General features: G+C 38.6%; 1 protein-coding gene across 1 annotated transcript; it reads right to left on the bottom strand.

The window, feature by feature from the left end:
- Window positions 1-17,645: 17,645 nt before the first annotated feature.
- Window positions 17,646-18,132, bottom strand: LOC307113922 (ribonuclease H2 subunit C-like; the record flags this gene model as incomplete). The annotated part of the gene is given in 2 exon segments (XM_079795935.1): window positions 17,646-18,075; window positions 18,077-18,132. Coding segments are annotated over 2 exon segments (486 nt in total).
- Window positions 18,133-18,622: the final 490 nt, after the last annotated feature.

Below are 18,622 nucleotides of genomic sequence, written 5' to 3'. Positions count from 1 at the left end.
AATCTATAGATTGCTTTGGGTAGTATGAACATTTTAATGATGTTGATTCTACCAATCCATGAACATGGTATGTTCTTCCATCTGTTTATGTCTCCCTCTATCTCTTTTTTCAGTGTCCTGTAGTTTTCCGTGTATAGGTTTTTTATCTCCTTAGTTAAGTTTATTCCTAGATATCTTAATTTTTTTGGTGTGATGGTAAATGGGATAGCTTTTTTAGACTCTCTTTCTGTAAGTTCACTCTTGGTGTATAGAAAGGTCATAGATTTCTTGGCGTTAATTGTATCCTGCTACATTGCTGAATTCATTTATTAAGTCTATTAGTTTTTTGATGGAGTCTTTTGGGTTTTTTATGTACAATATCATGTCATCTGCAAATAAGGACAGCTTTACTTCTTCTTTTCCAATTTGGATGCCTTTTATGTCTTATTCTTATCTAATTGCAATGGCTGATACTTCCAGTACTATGTCAAACAGGAGTGGTGAGAGTGTCTTGTTCCTGTTCTTAGGGGAAATGGTTTTAGTTTTTGTCCATTGAGTATGATGTTTGCTGTGGGTTTATCATATATAGCTTTTATTATGTTGAGGTATAATCCTTCTATTCCCACCTTGTTGAGAGTTTTTATCAGGAAAGAGTGTTAGATTTTGTCAAATGCTTTTTCTGCATCAATTGATATGACTATGTGATTTTTATCTCTCAATTTGTTTATGTGATGTATCTCGTTTATTGATTTGTGGATATTGTACCATCCTTGCATTCCTGGGATAAATCCTACTTGGTCATGGTGTATGATCTTTCTGATGTACTGCTGGAGCTGATTTTCTAGAATTTTGTTGAGGATTTTGGCATCTATGTTCATGAGGGATATTGGCTTGTAATTCTCTTTCATTGTGTTGTCTTTATCTGGTTTTGGTATTAGAGTGATGCTGGCTTCATAGAAGGAGCTTGGAAGTGTTCCATCCTCTTGAATTTTTTGGAATAGTCTGAGGAGGATAGGTTTTAGTTCTTCCTTGAATGTTTGGTAAAACTCTCCTGGGCTTTTGTTTGCTGGAAGCTTTTTGATGACTGCTTCAATTTCTTCCATAGTAACTGGCCTATTGAGCTGTTTAGATTCTTCCTGATTGAGTTTTTGAAGGTTATATTTTTCTAGGAATATGTCCATTTCCTCCAGGTTGTCCAGTTTGTTGGAATAGAGTTGTTCATAGTATTTTTTAACAATCCTTTGTATTTCGGCGGGGTCTGTTGTTATTTCTCCTCTTTCATTTCTGATTTTGTTTATTTGGGTCCTCTCTCTTTGCTTCTTGGTGAGCCTGGCTAGAGGTTCATCAATCTTGTTTATCCTTTCAAAGAACCAGCTCTTGGTTTTGTTGATCTTTTGTATTGTTTCTTTGGTCTCTATGTCATTTATCTCCGCTCTGATCTTTATTATTTCCTTCCTTCTGCTTACACTGGGCTTTTCTTGTTGCTTTTTTTCTAACTCTTTGAGTTGTAGGGTTAGGTAATTTATTACCATTATTTCTTTTTCTTTTTCTTTTTTTTTTTTTTTTTTTGCAGTAGGCTTGTAGAGCTATGAACTTCCCTCTCAAGACTGCTTTTGCTGTGTCCCATAGATTTTGGATTGTTGTGTTTTCATTGTCATTTGTTGCCATGATGTTTTTTTATTTCTTCCTTGATCTCTCTGGTGACCCAGTCATTGTTTAATAGCATGCTGTTTAGTCTCCATGTGTTTGATTTCTTTGGATTGTTTTTATTGTAGTTGATTTCCAGTTTTATGCCACTGTGATCTGAGAAGGTGCTTGATATGATTTCTATCTTTTTGAATTTGGAGAGACTTTGCCTATGTCCCAACATATGGTCTATCTTTGAAAATGACCCATGTGCACTTGAGAAGAATGTATATTCTGTGGCTTTGGGGTGAAATGTTCTGAAGATGTCAATTAATTCCATCTGGTCTAGTGAGTCATTTAGGATTGATGTTTCTTTGCTGATTTTTTGTTTAGAGGATTTGTCCAATGGTGATAGTGGGGTATTAAAGTCTCCTACTATGATTGTATTGCTGTTAATCTCTCCCTTGATATCCTCCAGGAGTTTTTTTTATGTATTTGGGTGCTCCTGTATTGGGTGCGTATATGTTTACCAGAGTTAATTCTTCTTGTTGGATTTCTCCCTTTAGTATTATGAAGTGGCCTTCCTTATCTCTTGTTATGTCCTTCACTTTGAGATCTAATTTGTCAGATATAAGTATTGCTACTCCAGCTTATTTTTCATTTCCATTTGCCTGGAAAAGCTTTTTCCATCCCTTCACCCTCAGTCTGTGTGTGTCTTTTTTTCTGAGGTGGGTTTCTTGTAGACAGCAGATATATGGGTCTTGTTTTCTTATCCACTCTGTTACCCTATGTCTTTTGATTGGGGCATTTAATCCATTTACATTTAAAGTTATTATTGATAGGTACTTATTTGTCGCCATTTTTATTCTATACCCCTGTGTTCCTTCTTCGCTTCCTATTTCTTTTCTTTTTCTTTCTTTCTTTCTTTTCTTTTCTTTTTTTTACAGCAGACCCTTTAGCATTTCTTGCATTGCTGGTTTGGTGGTGATAAATTCCCTTAGTCCTTTTTTGTTTGTGAAGCTCCTGATTTCACCTTCAATTTTGATTGATAGCCTTGCTGGGTACAATATTCTTGGATTGAGATCCTTCCTTTGCATGACTTTGTATATTTCATTCCATTCCCTTCTGGCCTGATGAGTTTCTGTTGAGAAATCAGTTGCTAGTCTGATGGGGGTTCCTTTGTATGTAACTTTCTGTCTCTCTCTGGCCGCTTTTAAGATTCTTACTTTGTCGTTGGTGTTTGCCAATTTAATTATAATGTGCCTTAGTGTAGGTCTTTTGGGGTTCATTTTGCTTGGGACTCTGTGAGCTTCTTGGATTTGTGTGGGTTTTTTCTTCCCTATATCAGGAAAGTTTTCTGTCATTATTTCTTCAAACAGGTTTTCTACTCCTTGCTCAGTTTCCTTTCCTTCTGGAACCCCTATTATGCGGATGTTGTTTTGTTTCATGTTATCCCAAAGTTCCCATAGGCTCTCTTCCTGCTTTTTATTTTTATTTTTCTAGAAGCTGCTCTTTTGGGTATTTTTTTCCATCTTGTCTTTTTTTCAATCTGCCTTTGTTAGCAGCATATAGTTGGAGTATTCATTTATCCACTCTACTAATCTCTTTGTTTTGATTAGTATATTTAGACAATTTACATTAAAGGAGATTATTACTATGTTAGTGCTTAAAGGTGCCGTTTTGTTATTTGTCCTCTGTTTCTTATTCTTTTTTTTTTTATGGGTTATTTGAATATATTTTAGGATTTCAACTTGATTTGTCTTTTAGTATTTTAGTGTGTCTCTTTGTATAGTTTTGGTAGTGGTTGCTCTGGGTATTAACATATACATATGTGACTTAAAACAGTTGACTGGTATCTGTATGTTACCATTTTCAGTAAAGTGTTGAAACCTCACTTCCATTTAGTCTTTTTACCTTCCTTGCTTTTAAGTATAATTTTCTTATGAATCAGAAGGTGTTATGATTTTTTTCAATTAGCGAATATATAATATGAGGAAAAGCATAGTCTATTGAATGTAATCATGTCTATTCTTTTTGTTGTTCCTTCTTCCTTCTTGATACTTTCTTCTTACTCTATTTTTCTTCTATTATTTCATTTCTATTTGAAGTAATTTTTAAGCCAATCTTTAAGGGTAAGCCTACTAATAAGTTATTTCATTTTCCTTCATTTAAAAATGTTTTTATTTCACCTCCATTCCTGAAGGATAGTTTTACTGGGTTTAGAATTCATTGCTCACATTACTTGTCTTTCATCACTTAGAAAACATTGTTTGAGGTTTGTTAACTTTTTGAATCTGTAGGTTTATTTTTGACAGATTTGTAAAGCTTACAGCTATTATTTCTTTAAATACACTTTAAGCCACCCACCCTTGGCATCTCTTTTCCTTTTAGGTCTCCAATGATGTAAAGTCTTTTGTTTCCCAGGTATCTGGGGCTCTGTTAACTTTTTCAAAATCATTTTTTTTCTCTAGTGTTTTATTGGGTGAATATCTATTGTACTGTACTGTCCTAAAGTTCTCTGATTCAATTTTCTTCACCTCTGCTCTACTATTAAGCTTGTGAAGCCAATTTTTATATCTATTATTTTGTTTTTTCATTTCTATATTTTCCATTTGCTTCTTTTTAAATTTTTTAAATTTATTTTCTGTGATTTAATTTATTTGTTTTAAGAAAATGTGTAATTTATTATTGGAGCAGTCTTAGGACTACTACTTTAAAATCCTTGTCAGATAATTCCAACATTATATTCATATAATTGTTGGCATCAGTTAATTGTCTCTTTTCATTCAAATTGTGATGTTCCTAGTTATTTGTATAACAGGTGATATTCATTTGTATCCTGGACATTTTTTTCCTATTATGTCAGGGATTTCTGGGCCCTATTTAAATTCATATTTTAGCAGATAGTCATCTTATTTAGATTAAGCATGTGAGTCTTGACCTATTTTTGTGGACTGTGGTTCCAATGGCAGTTTAATATTCAGAATCTTTGCAGTGTTGTTTTGGTCTGGTTGGTTTTTCTGGTTCCTTGGTGCTTCCACTGGTCCCTCCTGGGACAGCCTGAAGAACAGAGGGGGCTCCCTCAGGCTGGCCGCCAGGTGTCTGTCGGTGGGAGAGGAGTGTGATGCAGTTGGCTCCCCAGGTGTGTCCGGACAGGCAGGAGAGCTCAGACCCTTTGGGATACAATGCTCCCAACCAGCCCTTATTGTGGTGGGTTCCTTCTCTGGTTTCACTCCTGCCCAAGTGTGTCTTGACAGGAGAAGGGCTTCTCAGGCCCTATGGAAAGGAGGGCCCTGTGGCCACTGATTTTTGGTGGGGCTCTAACGGACACCTGATGGTGACTTACCAGCAGGTAGTTGGAGGAATCCTGTTTCACTTGGGTGCCTACTGTTTTTGGGTGGAAGTTGGGAGGCATCACACCTGGTTGTCTTCCTCCACTTACCCTCTTTTCAGAGTTTTCCTGATGTTGCTTTGTGCCCTATCCTGGGGTTCATATCTGTGCTTAGTTTGTGTGTGTGTGTGGTGGGGGGGGGGGGGGAGGAGAGGAGGATGTGTCTATTACATCCTATCCCTCCGTATGACTTTTATCCTAGCTCCTTATCCGTAAAATCATTTAGTGATTTATTTGAGTTTTCATCATGCAGTGCAACAGTACAGTTGAGAGCCCAGCCTAGGACGACTGGGACTCCATTGGTCTGTGCACATGGACTTTATTAATCATTTCTTGGGCTTGGACATTGCTCCCAGGGGTAGGATGCCCTCTATGTCTGTTCCCTTGGCTGGTCCAGATTTATACCTGCTGCCATGGAGCAGTTATTAACAGTGCCCTTTGACTCCTTGAAGGGCTTTGGTATGGATGGGCTGTTGTGAGGGATCAAAGAGCTAACACTTGGCACATTGCAAGACGTCAATAAATGTCACCTATTATTTGTATTATATGAGTTTTTATCAAAACTGTAATATACATATGACATGTATGTCCTATACTTAACCATTTATTAAATATTAAGTAAGCTCTATTTCCTTATTTTAATAATCATAAATATAAATAAAAGTTCTAATCTTTCCTTTCATACTCAAGGGGATTACATGGTACGTCTCTGGTGTTCGTTCCACTGCATGAAGAAATCCATGTGCCAGCCAGCCCGATGAGTAAGCACTGGGAGTCTGATACTAACTGATGAGATGGTCAGACAGTGAGTAAATAGATATACAGACTCAAGAAGGCTGAATCACTTTTAACTGAGAATCATGATGTAACACGATAACGCAGGGTTCTGGTTTTGATATTTCCCTCTATTAATTTCATACCGAATTCATCATTCCTGGGGCTATACTTTTTATTCAGAGGCCACTGGGATAAGAAGAGAGCAGGGTTGTTTTACCCTCAGTCTGGAATTCAGCTTAAGTATCTGGCTGTTGGAGAAAGTTGAGAAAAGCCTGGTACACTAATTGTGGAGAAGGAAGGGTTTGAGCTGTGAGGATGACATACAAGAGAGGGAATATAGAAGGCTGTATCTTGTCTTATATGTGATATTCTCTATAATTATTTAATATTTTATGATACAATATAGTAGCAAGTTACAGCTCTGTTCTTGGCAGTAGGATGTTTGGAAAAAAAAGATTTCATGCTACAAATCAACTTATGAATGTTTTCCTTTTTGCAAAGTTTGACCTTTGTTCTGCTGCTGGTTTAATTAGAATACAGGCATTTTTAATAGTGGCAGGAACATGTTTTTGTATGTTACTTCTCAATTACATTTTTGTGTTCATTTAATGATGTGCTAAGAGGGGGGCAGTGCAAGTTATGCTAAGGTGTTTGTCTTATCTATATTTTCCAAAAGTATGGATAGTTGGAGATTTACTGGACATTTGCCATTAGTTTCTATCAAGGTTTATGTTTACAGCAAGCTAATTTTAAGAAGTTGATGATGGACAACCACATTAAAATTACAACTAAAATACAGAACAACCATTATTCAGAACCACCTGAAATCTAGCTAAACAGAAATCCTACAACTAAAGATTTACAGAAGAAGGCACATTGAGACTGATAGGAAGGGCAGAGATGCAAAATGGGCTGGTCCCACACCCATGTGTGGCAGTTAAAAATCAGGAGGTATATCTCAGTTGTCAAGATCCTGTCTGAGGAGTGAGGCCCCCCAGTCCAGGGTTCCAGTGCCAGGAAGAGAATTCCCCATAACTTCTGGCTATGAAATCCAGCCAGGATTGAGGCTTAGTGAGATGGAGGACTGCTAGAGTCCCAGGCGTTTTTCTGAAAGGGCCTACACATGGGGCAGCAACTTGATAGGTGCCAGAGACTTACAGGGAAGAACTGAATTATCTGGCATCACAGTGAGGGCTGGAGTGGCAGTTTTCTCCCAGAGAGGAGTGCTGGGAGAGCCTATTTTTCTTTTGCTGAGTCCTCTTTCCACAGAGCCAGCAGGCAGATACCATATTTGAGTCTCCATCAAGCAGTCTAATATCTTTTCCTTGCCCTGGTGATTCCCTGAGAACATGCCCCACCCAACTTTCAGGCCTACCCAAACTGTTCCCAATGGTTGTTCCATAGGAATGGCTTGTCTTGGCTCATGCTTTGTTGGACTTTTCTAAAATCTCTCAAACAAGCAGCACCTGGCTGTGGCACTAGCTAAGTGACCCCAGGACTGGCATTAGTGGCAACCAGCCTTTGCTTGCAGTTTGGCCTCTCCAAGGCACCTCTAAGCCCAGCACAAGTAGCAGCCATCTACAGGTGACAGGTGACAACTGACCTTGGCCTCACCTTGCAAAAGACCCCAGGGCTAGTGTACCTGATAGCCAGTTTCATACCATGCTAGAGCACCACTTAACCACCTTTGCAAGCAAAACGCTCAAGGGATGGACTCAGCAGGTACCAGAGCCCCACTAAAATGAGTGGATTCACTAACCTTCTCTGTGGGATCTAATCCTGCACAGCAGATCTTCCAAAGTGTTTGCATCCAGTCCTCATAGCCAATCTGCTTGGGGAAAAATCCCTCTCGATGTGCCAACAGCAAGCAGGCCTCAATTACAACAGAAGGGTGCATGCCGCCCACATGGGGTGGGGGGCACATCTGAAGTGCCCATCTTGGGTGATTTGGAAGGCTATGCTACTGGGCCTTATAGGACACCTACTACATAAGGCCATTTTACAAAGACTGGGAGACAGAGGAGCTCTACCTAATACAAAGAAATATACACAAGAAGGCAGGAAACAATGAGAAGACAAAGAAACATGTCCCAAATGAAAGAACAAAACAAAACTATATTAAAAAAGAGAAAATGAAAAACTAAAGAAAATGGAGACATGCAATCTTACAGATGAAAATTTCAAAATACTCGTTATAAGGATGCTCAATGAACTTAGTGGAAGAGTAGATAAACCTAGTGAGAACTTTAACAAAGAGATAAGAAACATAAAGAAAAACAATTAGAAATGAAGCATAGACTAATTGAAATTATAGGGAATAAACAGTAGAGTAGATGAAGCAGAGCTTCAAATCAGCAATTTGGAAGAGAAGGAAGCAAAAACCATCCGATCAGCACAGAAAAAGGACATAAGAATAAAAAGAAACTGAGGGTAGTTTAAGAAGCCTCTGGGATAACTTCAAGCATACCAACATTCGATGATGGGGGTGACGGAAGTAGAAGAGAGACAGAGGAAAGAATTGAAAACCTATTTAAAAAAAATAATGACAGAAAACTTCCCTAGCCTGGTGAAGGAAATAGACATACAAGAGCAGGAAGCACTGAGAGTCCCAAAGAAGATGAACCCAAAGAAGCCTTCACCAAGACACATCATGATTAAAATGCCAAAGGTTAAAGACAAAGATAATTCTAAAAGCAGGGAACTTTCATAAAACTTCCAGCTGATTTCTCAACAGAGACTTTGCAGGCCAGAAGGGATCGGCACAAAATATTCAAAGTGATGAAAAGCAAGTTTATTATCATTCAACCAGGATTATTATACCCAGCAAAGCTATCAGTTAGAATAAAAGGTCAGATAAAGAGCTTCTCAGATAAGAAAAAGCTAAAGAGATGTATCACCACTAAACCAGTATTACAATAACGGTTATAGGGTCTTCTTTAAGAAGAAGGAAAAAAAAGATAAAAAATATGAATAACAAAATGTCAATAAATATACATCTATCAACAATTACTTTAAATGAAAATGGATTTAAGAACTCCAATCAAAAGATACACAGAGGCTGAATGGACAACAAAACAAGCCCCTTACATATGCTGTCTACAAAATACTCACTTCAGATGAAAAGAAACACACAGACAGAACATAAAGGGATTGAAAAAGACATTTCATGTGGGGTAGCTATATTTATACCAGACAAAATGGACTTTAAAACAAAAGATACACAAGAGACAAAAATACCCAGCAATTCCACTTCTGGGTAGTTATCTGAAGAAACCCAAAACACTAAATTGAACAAGACATATACATCTGTATGTTTATTGCAACATTATTTACAATAGCCAAGATATGGAAGCAACCTAAGTGCTCATTAATAGAGGAGCAGATAAAGAATAACTGGTACATATACAATGGAATACAACTCAGACACAAAAAAGAATGAAATCTTGCTCTGCAACAACAAGGCTGGACTTAGAAGGTATTATGCAGAGTGGAGTAAGTTGGAAAGGAAAAGACAAGTGCCAGATAATCTCACTTGTATGTGGAATCTAAATAAACAAAGTAAATGAACACACAAAACAGAAACAGACTCATAGATACAGAGAACATTTTGACAGTGGCCAGATGGAAGGGTCTTGAGGCGATGGGTGGAAAGGTGGAGGGATTAAGAAGTGCAAATTGGTGCCCTAACTGGATTGGCTCAGTGGATAGAGCGTCAGCCTGCGGACTGAAGGGTCCCAGGTTCCATTCCGGTCAAGGGCATGCACCTTGGCTGCAGGCACATCCCCAGTAGGGGGTGTGCAGGAGGCAGGTGATCGATGTTTCTCTTCCATCGATGTTTTATCTCTCTATCCCTCTCCCTTCCTCTCTGTAAAAAATCAATAAAATATTTAAGAAAAAGAAGTGCAAATTGGTAGTTACAGAATAGTCATGGGGATGTAAAGGACAGCATAGGGAATATGGTTAATAATGTTGTAATAACTATGTATAGTGTCAGATGGGTGCTAGATTTGGGTGATTACTTTGTAAGTTATATAAATGTCTAATCAGTGGGTTATACACTTGAAGCTAGTATAATATTGTATGTCAACTGTTTTTGAAAAATAATAATTTTTAAAAAAATGTTGATGATAAAGTCTTCTTTGCCATTCAGGGAATGAACTGAAGAAAAAAAAATAGATAATATTAGGAATTACCCCATTTTTTGGTATGTGCTGTAAAGTTTTTAGAATATAATTTTTTTCCCTAATTTTTGTTTTAGTATTAATTTCCAGTTATACAAGTAAATTGTTGGCAACCAATATAGGAGTCAATGACCTGGCAACTATTTTTTTTCTTAATCTTCAGTACCATTTTCATCTACTCTAAAAAAAGATTATTTAATCCAATTAGTTCTCCTCTGATTTATCAGACTTAAAATTGCTTTAAATGAATGTTGCTTTATACTCATGTGAGATATTAATTTGGCTTCAAAACCCTTTAATACTATGTTGTCTTAAATATGTTCATGAAGGGCTCCGTACTATATCTTGTAAAAGTGTTTTCTTTTAAAAAGCAGTACTGATTTTTTCAACAATGAGTTTTAGTGTTATCATTGAAAGCACATAGAGAATAAGACATTTCTTTAAACCTAATGCTAGAACTATATTACTAATCTAGACAACTTTCCAAATAACTCTAAAAATATTTCATATTATTTTTCTACCTGCCTAATTTTTTTCCACTAGAAAAAACAAAGCCATTGATTCTATAGTTCCAGCATTCACATGGGATACTGTGCAGTCTGGTGTCCTCTAGCACATTCCACCTTAATGTTCACAGTACAATGAATTTCAGAGATGCACAATATAATCAAGAAAAGCCACTTACAAATAGACATGAAATGATATGGGGCAAAAGGTCATGAGAGGCTTAGTTAGGCTAGAGTGGCTAAGAATTTGTGAAGCCCAGATTAGGGATGAATAATATTATGTTAGATTTTCTCATTCAGGGCACTATTCAAGGATAAAGCATCAGACAGGCCACTTTCTGAGTGTATCTCTATCAAAAGATAAATTTTCAGAAAAAGGTGAAAGTTAGCTCTCATACAGATATAAAAATGAACACATGTTGAAAATTTTATTTTACTACTAAAGCCTGGGGGAACCAGAAAGATTTTAAAAACAATCAAAATGATATTTTAAAAACCAAATTTATATGGAGTAAATGAATTGAATTGTAAATGGAGGCAAAACTGGATTTTCCATAGGAATAGTGAATGGTACTAAGATTGTATAAAACAAGACAAATTTGTACATTCATTCTTTCCTGCAGTTTATAAAAGTACAAAATAGCCTGATGATAATGAACAAGATAAAAATCAGACTGTGGTATAGAAAATGCATCATTTTTCATTGAAGTACAACATTTATTTTTTTGATCTTGCCTCTGTTTATTCTCCTTCTTCCCCCCTTCCCCCTAAAAAAAGTGAATTAAATTAGGAAAGGGAGCAAGAGACAAAATAAAACACAACATGCTTATATGATCCTTCAGCTCACTGGGAACAAACCAAACAAATGAATATACACTATTTCCAATTTACTTGAGGAAAGGCAAAGTTGATTTATAATGGGAATAGGCTTTTTATACCATCATATCACTCTTCCAGCAATACTTTGAGGCTATTACATCACTTTTAGGTCCAGTGAATTACAGAAGTGATACTGCTTACTGAAAAAAGATCAGAAACAACACATCAGAAAGTAAGAGTTTAATAGAAATAGTGGAAGATTAGATAAAATAGTAACAACTTTACATTCTGGGTAAGGAAAGTATTGACTGTATATATCTTTTCATGTGTATTCTAAGTCTTCAGTCCTCCCACTCAGGGCCTGTGAATAGTTTGGGTGGGCAGTCATAACCACACGGACCTTGAAGCAAATCATCAAGAGCAAGAACATGGGATTAAAAAATTTGGAAGTTTATTTCACTTGTTCCAGCCCTTTCTTCACCAACTGCTTCAGCATACAGTGGAGGTTTTTGAGGGCAAACTGAGAGCTAAAAACAATTTAAAACTCTCTCAAGAATTTAGCATTAAGTCAGCTTCTGGGAAGGGGAGAAATAGAAAAAAAGTGCTGACTAACTAATTTTCCTTTTTGGAAAGAAAAACATGAGCACATTTAAAAATCAAACAACAGAATATAAGGAAGTTTTGAACTGTGTACAAGGACAATTTCTAATGAATGAAATGAGCTAACTGAGGGTGAGACCTGCTCACTGTTTTACTTTTCTCAAGACTGACTTGGATAGTGGCTAAAAGTCACTTGGATATTTGTCCTATCACTAAACCCACTGAATCTTGGTTTAATTACCTGAGAATCTAATTAAATGAGAAAAATAATAGTTACCTTATAGGGTTGTAAATAAATAAAATAAAACAAAATGCCAAAAAGCAAAAGAAGCACTCACCCTCACCATTGATTCAATAGGTGGTCTCTATGTTGAGGCTACTGTTAATGAGTGTCATTGCCCACAGTGGCTCTGCCTGACTGCATGCCAAACCCATGCCAGTTTGGGCCACATTGACTAGGGAGTAGAAGGGAGGGCAGCCTGGAACAGGGGAAGGAGATGGGCATTGAATGAAGAGGTACAATTTCAAATCCTGGCTTTGCCGTCAACAAGCTACATAGGTGGGCAATTGGTAGCTTACTAAAGGTACAGAGGTATTATATCTGAAATGGAGATGATTTTGTAAAAATTTAATATTTTTTAGTAAGTATTTAGTAAGAACTAAATGAGGTCAAAGATTTAAAGCTCTTGGTATGTGATACTTAGTAAATGATGTAATATCATTATTGTTGCTATTGATATTGGTGACTCAGCTACTTCCTACAAGGTTTGCAGCTGGCCCATGAGTTCATCCTCTCCTCTCAGTGTCCGTGGTCCATTCCTAGTCAGCTGTGGAGATCTAGCACAAACAATCCCTCTCTTTGAGGCCTTGCTTGTTCCTCCTGCATGAGCCTCCATTCCCCACTACAGGCACTTGTACAGTGGACACTTGGTGGCTCTGAGCAGGGGATGAGGAAGGACTGTTTGTGTCTCATAAGTCTGTTTGTGACTGTTTATTGAAGGAAAAACCTACACTGCCCTATTTGTGAACAAAGCCTGTGAAAACTTAAAGTCTGAGACATAGGGGCAATATACTTCTCTGAGCCTCACATCATCAAATATATATATGGCTCATAGATTTTATATTCTTCTGAAAGGACATGGCCCTGATCATATGAACAATGAGAGTGTATGAAAAAGTGACTTGGACAATCCCAGCTTCTACATGTGTTTCCCCCACACTTCTCAGGGTAGAGTTCACTCAGATGTGTCTTCATGGTGGGTCTAAGAAGCATGAAAAAGGCCCTTCTTGGCTGAGAATGTGCACATTTTGTCATACTTGGGGCCTGGATCAGATACATATTGAAAACTCAGGAGAAAAAAAAATGCAGCTTTCATTAAAGGCTTTTCCTTGGGATGTCCTGAAACCACCCAGACTTGGTGATCTTCCTCTTTTCCCTGAATTCTCAGAAGGCTCCAGTGAGGTCAATTCCAAGAAGGAAGTTCTTTTCCAAGTTCTGCTGTAATCTAATAGACTGCTGGAGGTGCAAGTCACTGTGTGAGAAATGTGCAAGCTAAGCAATTCAAGTCGACCCTATGCTTTCTGAGGACAGGAGAGGGACTTTCATCTTGTGACTATGCCTGCATTTGCATGACTGGAGTAGAGCAAAGAGGCCAGGAGCGGGGGCTGTTACCTGGAGCACTAATTCCTGAAATATGGCACATTAGTAAAACTGCATTCTGTCCAAGGGGAAGGGAGACATAGTGGAAAAGAGAAAGCCTTGGACTTAAAATATGGTGATAAATGATGATTCTGGGAGACTTCTGGGCATGGGTTATCCCTTTGGATTAAGTATTTTCCCCTTTGCTTCTTAGTTTCCTGGTGTTAAGAGGCAGTTATGATATAGTGAAACAGTGTTGGGCTTGGAATAAAAGATCCTGGGTTTAAATAGAGGCTCTATCCCTTTCTAACTCTATGACCTCAGAAAACTTAGTTTAACCCTAGGATGCTCAATAGTCCCAGCTGTCAAAAAAGAGGACAATAATACTAATGGCACTTTATTGTGATAGGGAATAAATGTGAAAACTTGTGAAACTTTGACACTGAGCAAATGCTCAATAAAAATTCATTATCTTTTTTTTTTTTTTTTTACTTTGCTAATCCCAGTGTTGACATACATTTTTCTGGAAGATTATTTTTTAATTTCTATGAAATAGCAGTTTATTATCCTTATTGTTTATTAAATTATTATTTATTGATGTTATTTATGATATTTTCTTGCTTGAATATCTTTACTCCACATTCTATCTACACACTGAAAACTGAAATCACACTCCACTGTCTACATTAGCATGATTTTGTGCTATTCCTCTGCTTCATTAGTCTAATTTTATTTTTCCATAAATATCTTGCCCAAGCAAATTGTGTGATTTTACATTACAGGTATGTCCACCAGCTCTTCCATGGAAAACGTCAACATATGCTCTAATATTCAAAAGAATCCCCATCTCAAAGTCTTCACTTGCTTTTTTCTCCTGTTTTGGACTATTGTGTCATGAGCCTTACCTGATCCTAAATGAGCTCTGCTTTAAATAAACTCCCAATTCTCAGTCAATGATTACCTCCCCTTCCCACCTTTGAGGTTCTGTGAGAGCTTTGTAATATGGTAAAAATTGCTTACCACAGTAAGTAATAAACTGAACTTTGTCTTATCAACAGGTTGTTTTGCGGATGTTTGGAGATTCAGATGTTTTGATGTTTAGTAGCCCCACTGAGATCTATTCAAGATGAGAGTTTCCAGCTACAATATTTGACTGTGAAGAGCCCACTTCTTGTAGGCCTCTGGAGCCCCCTGCTAGGCTTGGGGGCTTCCTGGCCACAATGCTGAGGTAAGCGGGTCTCATATAAGTTAGAACAACTATCTCTTTTAATGAGATCCTAGGTGCTGAGTTTACTTTGTTTATAAGGAATAAGGAATACTCTTCAGATACCCTTTGGCCGTCTGATCAGATTTGAGAAATGCTGACCCTTGCTGGAAACCTACCTGACACTCTGTCCCTGTGGTTTTATTGTCCCTCATTAAGAGGAACCTTGAAATTAGTTAATTCCTCAAAACAGCCTGGGGACTAGGAAGTTGAAGGTCTAAGACTGACATCCTTTGGACAAAGTTTGCCATAGGTTACTTATCAAAGCCATTTGAGAATTTTCCTCAGTCTTGTCTTCTTTCATCCAGGAAAATCTGGTTCTGGGAAGTACCTCCTCTGCAAACCATTCCATTCCTCTGGGGCCATAAACCTTGTCTGGGTTTGTAGCTGGATGGCCTATCTGGTAGCTTTGAAGGCTGAGATAAGCGATGTATAAGCAACCTTTTTGGATAAAATATTCCCAGACGTTCATGGATTTGACTCAGTCTAAAGTTAAGTCCTAGATTTTGACTCAGTCTAAATTTGTTCCTAATCTGTGCCTCCTATTCCTGGCTGGACTCCTGTTTCCTGAATAACATGTTTACATTATAATCCAAATTTGTGTGCTTATATTACTAAATGGAATATGTTAACCAAGAACATTTGTGGAGATTTTGATATGACTAAGATTGTTTATTTGAGAGGTATATTAAAAAAAATGTAGAGCAAAATTTCAAACTTCTAATAGTTTTCATTTTTTAATTAGTTTGAGAAAGCATTAAAACTTTTTTTTTAGTTAAAATAAAACTCTCTTCCTTAAGATATTTATTGGCTAAGTCAAAAGAAAAATGTAGAAAACTTACAACTGTCTCTTCTAGATCCCCCTAAATCCCAACTTTAACTTAATAGCCATTATCCTACGAGTTCTTTCCCCTACTTTATACTCCACTTTCTTCTGCCCCATATCTCCCTCTGATCCACTCCCTTCCCTCCTGGCCAGCCAAAATCCCCTAAGATTCAGTTGCTTCTTAAAACTAAACCTCTCTCAAGATAGGGAGCCCTTTTCTGTTGATGTCAAGCCCTGTTTTTTCTCTGTACCTAGAGCAATTATTAAACTTTCCAAAGATTCATCAAGACAGGGAGACATTTGCAAAAAGACTTAGAATAATTTTAGGAATGTATAATCCAGAACTCCATAATATATACCAATTGATTCATTGTTATTGGGAATATAAAAAAAAATAGGAAACTCTGAAGATAATTTTGAAAACCTCAAATTTTATAGGAAACCAGAGGGACTTAGAAAAGCTGTCAATGTCAGACAATGTATTTTGGAGACTACCCCCAAAGTCTTGTCTGTGAAAATAGACTGTAATGCAGTCCCACAAAAAAAGAAAGAACAGAGGGTGGAGAACTCTGGAATGAGATCCTTAATACCAGTGACAACATCCAGGTGCAGTTCTGGAAGCATATGGGACACCAGCTCTCACCTCAGTTTTTGTAAATGGTGTTAAGGCAGAAATTGGGGATTCATACATAAGCACAAACTAGAACGGGAAATTACCCATGCCAGAAATCCAACACCTTGCTGAGTATTCTATCTATCTATCTATCTATCTATCTATCTATCTATCTATCTATCTATCATCTATCTATCATCATCATCATCATCATCATCATCATCATCATCTATCTTTCTATTATCTATCTATCTTTCTATTATCTATCTATCTATCTATCTATCTATCTATCTATCTATCTATCTACCTATCATCATTTATAATCTTCCTCACCCGAGGATATGTTTTTTGACTTTAGAGAGAAAGGGAGAGGGAGAGAGAGAAACAGAAACGTCAGTGTGAGAGAGAAACATCAGTTGCCCTGACTGGGAATCAAACCCACAAACTTTTGGAGTACAGTACGATGCTCGAACCAACTGAGACACCCGGCCAGGGCAACTTGCTCAGTATTTTAAAGGCACTTTAGAATGAAGGCAAAGCAGAACCCTGAATAAATTTATGGCTTTACTGATGAGACAACTAGACATGTCTACTTCTGTCATTCAACCTCCCTCCTTGGAGTCTTTTGATAAAGAAGCTTGCAGCCATGGTAACAGAATGGGCATTGGAATTAGAATTGCCTTATAATACAACTGATCAATCAAAGGGAATTTGCAAGAAGTTGAGCTAAGATTAAAAGAGCTCCACTGGCTTATAGAAACAAATAAATGTTAATAATGGATCTGAAAAGCTATGATTTCATATATTTAATATAAAATTGATTAAAATTTAAGCAAAATTTGCTCAATTTTGATGAGATTGTTTCTTTAATTTACTATTGATTGCCTTCACCTAAAATATGAAGAGAGATTTTTTTCTGTGTAATCTGCCAAGATATTATTTACCAGATTTTATTGTTGTTTTAAGTTGGCTTTATAATGCCCTTGGTTATTTAATTTAATTAGTTAATTAATTTATTTTTAAATCTTTATTGTTGAGAGTATTACAGATGTCCCCTCTTCCCCCACCCCCCCTTTGTTCTCCTTCACCCAGTTCCCACTCCACTCCAGGCCTTTATTACCCTACTAGAGGCCCAGTGCATGATTGAATCATGCACATGTAGGGTCCCCTACACGCTTTCGCTTTTCACGGTGGAGCTGGGTGCCTGTCCACTCGTGCACCAGGCCTTTCAGAAGCCTCGGCGGAGGCTTCTGAAAGGCCTGGTGCCGGAGCAGACAGGCACCCAGGCCCCCCACTTTTGTTTTTTTTGTTTTTGTTTTTGTTTTTGCTGTGAAAGAGCTCATTTATTGGGGTGGTGGACTCAGTGGATCCAAAGTGGAGAGCAGGTGAAGGGATCGGTGGCTTCCAGTTTCAAGCGCTGGTTCTCAGTCCTGCGGCACCTGTTTATGGATCGCTTCAGCGAGGCTGGGCCAGGTCAGGGCCGCACGCACTTTGGCATCCGGGCCGGGGATGCTCTCCAGGCCCCACAGGGTGAAGCGGCTGAAACTGGCGGAGGCACGAATAAAGCGGTCGAAGTCCCGCTCCAGCGCCTCCGGGGGTTCCACCAGCTCCTGCTTATCCTTGTCGGATCCCGCTGAAAAGTCCTGCTTCCCCACCGACTGCTCTTCCATCACCATCACGTATCCCAGCAGGCCAGGCGGCACCGCCACCTCCTCGCCCCTCAGACTGCGGCCCCGAAACGACACTTCGAGTCCATCGGGACCCTGACGGATGGCCGGGGTGAAAAAGCGCCCCACAGGGGCGGGCCGGTTAACCCGGACTTCACAGGGCAGGAGGTGCAGCGTGTGCGCAGAGTGATGGGCGTAGGTGGATGCGGTGCTTCTCCATGTCTTCCTCGTCGCTGCTCCCCATCCTCTGCCGGGTTTCCGTGGCTCGCTGACTGAGGCCAGAGCTCGCTCCCCCACTTTTGATGGTCCGTGGCCGCTGAGGGGGTCTCCCCTGCTGTTGAGAGGCGCAGGGGGTGGGACCCCCTCAGCGGCCCGGATCTGGCCGTTGAGAGGCACAGGGGGCGGGAGTCCCGCCCCCTGCACCTCTCAACAGCAGCATAGCCCCGCTCAGTGGCAGCGGATCCGTGCCTCTCAATGGCCGGATAGGCCACCCTGAGTCCCGCCCCCCAGCCTCCGCCGCCCAATCGTGGGCGTAGCGGAGTGATGGTAATTTACATGGTACGCTATTATTAGATAGGATTGTCTGTGTCCATAGGTAATGCATACATGCATATAAGTTCTTTGGTTAATCTTATCCCATCCCTCCGCCCTTCCCTCTAAAATTCATCAGTCTGTTCCATGTTTCCAAGCCTCTGATTCTATTTTATCCATCAGTTTATTTTGTTCATTATATA

Source organism: Cnephaeus nilssonii, assembly GCF_951640355.1.
Source record: "Cnephaeus nilssonii genome assembly, chromosome: 18".
In the NCBI taxonomy this organism is placed as follows: Eukaryota; Metazoa; Chordata; class Mammalia; order Chiroptera; family Vespertilionidae; genus Cnephaeus; species Cnephaeus nilssonii.
Note: the sequence above shows the minus strand (reverse complement) of the source record. Positions and strands in the feature narration are given on the sequence as shown.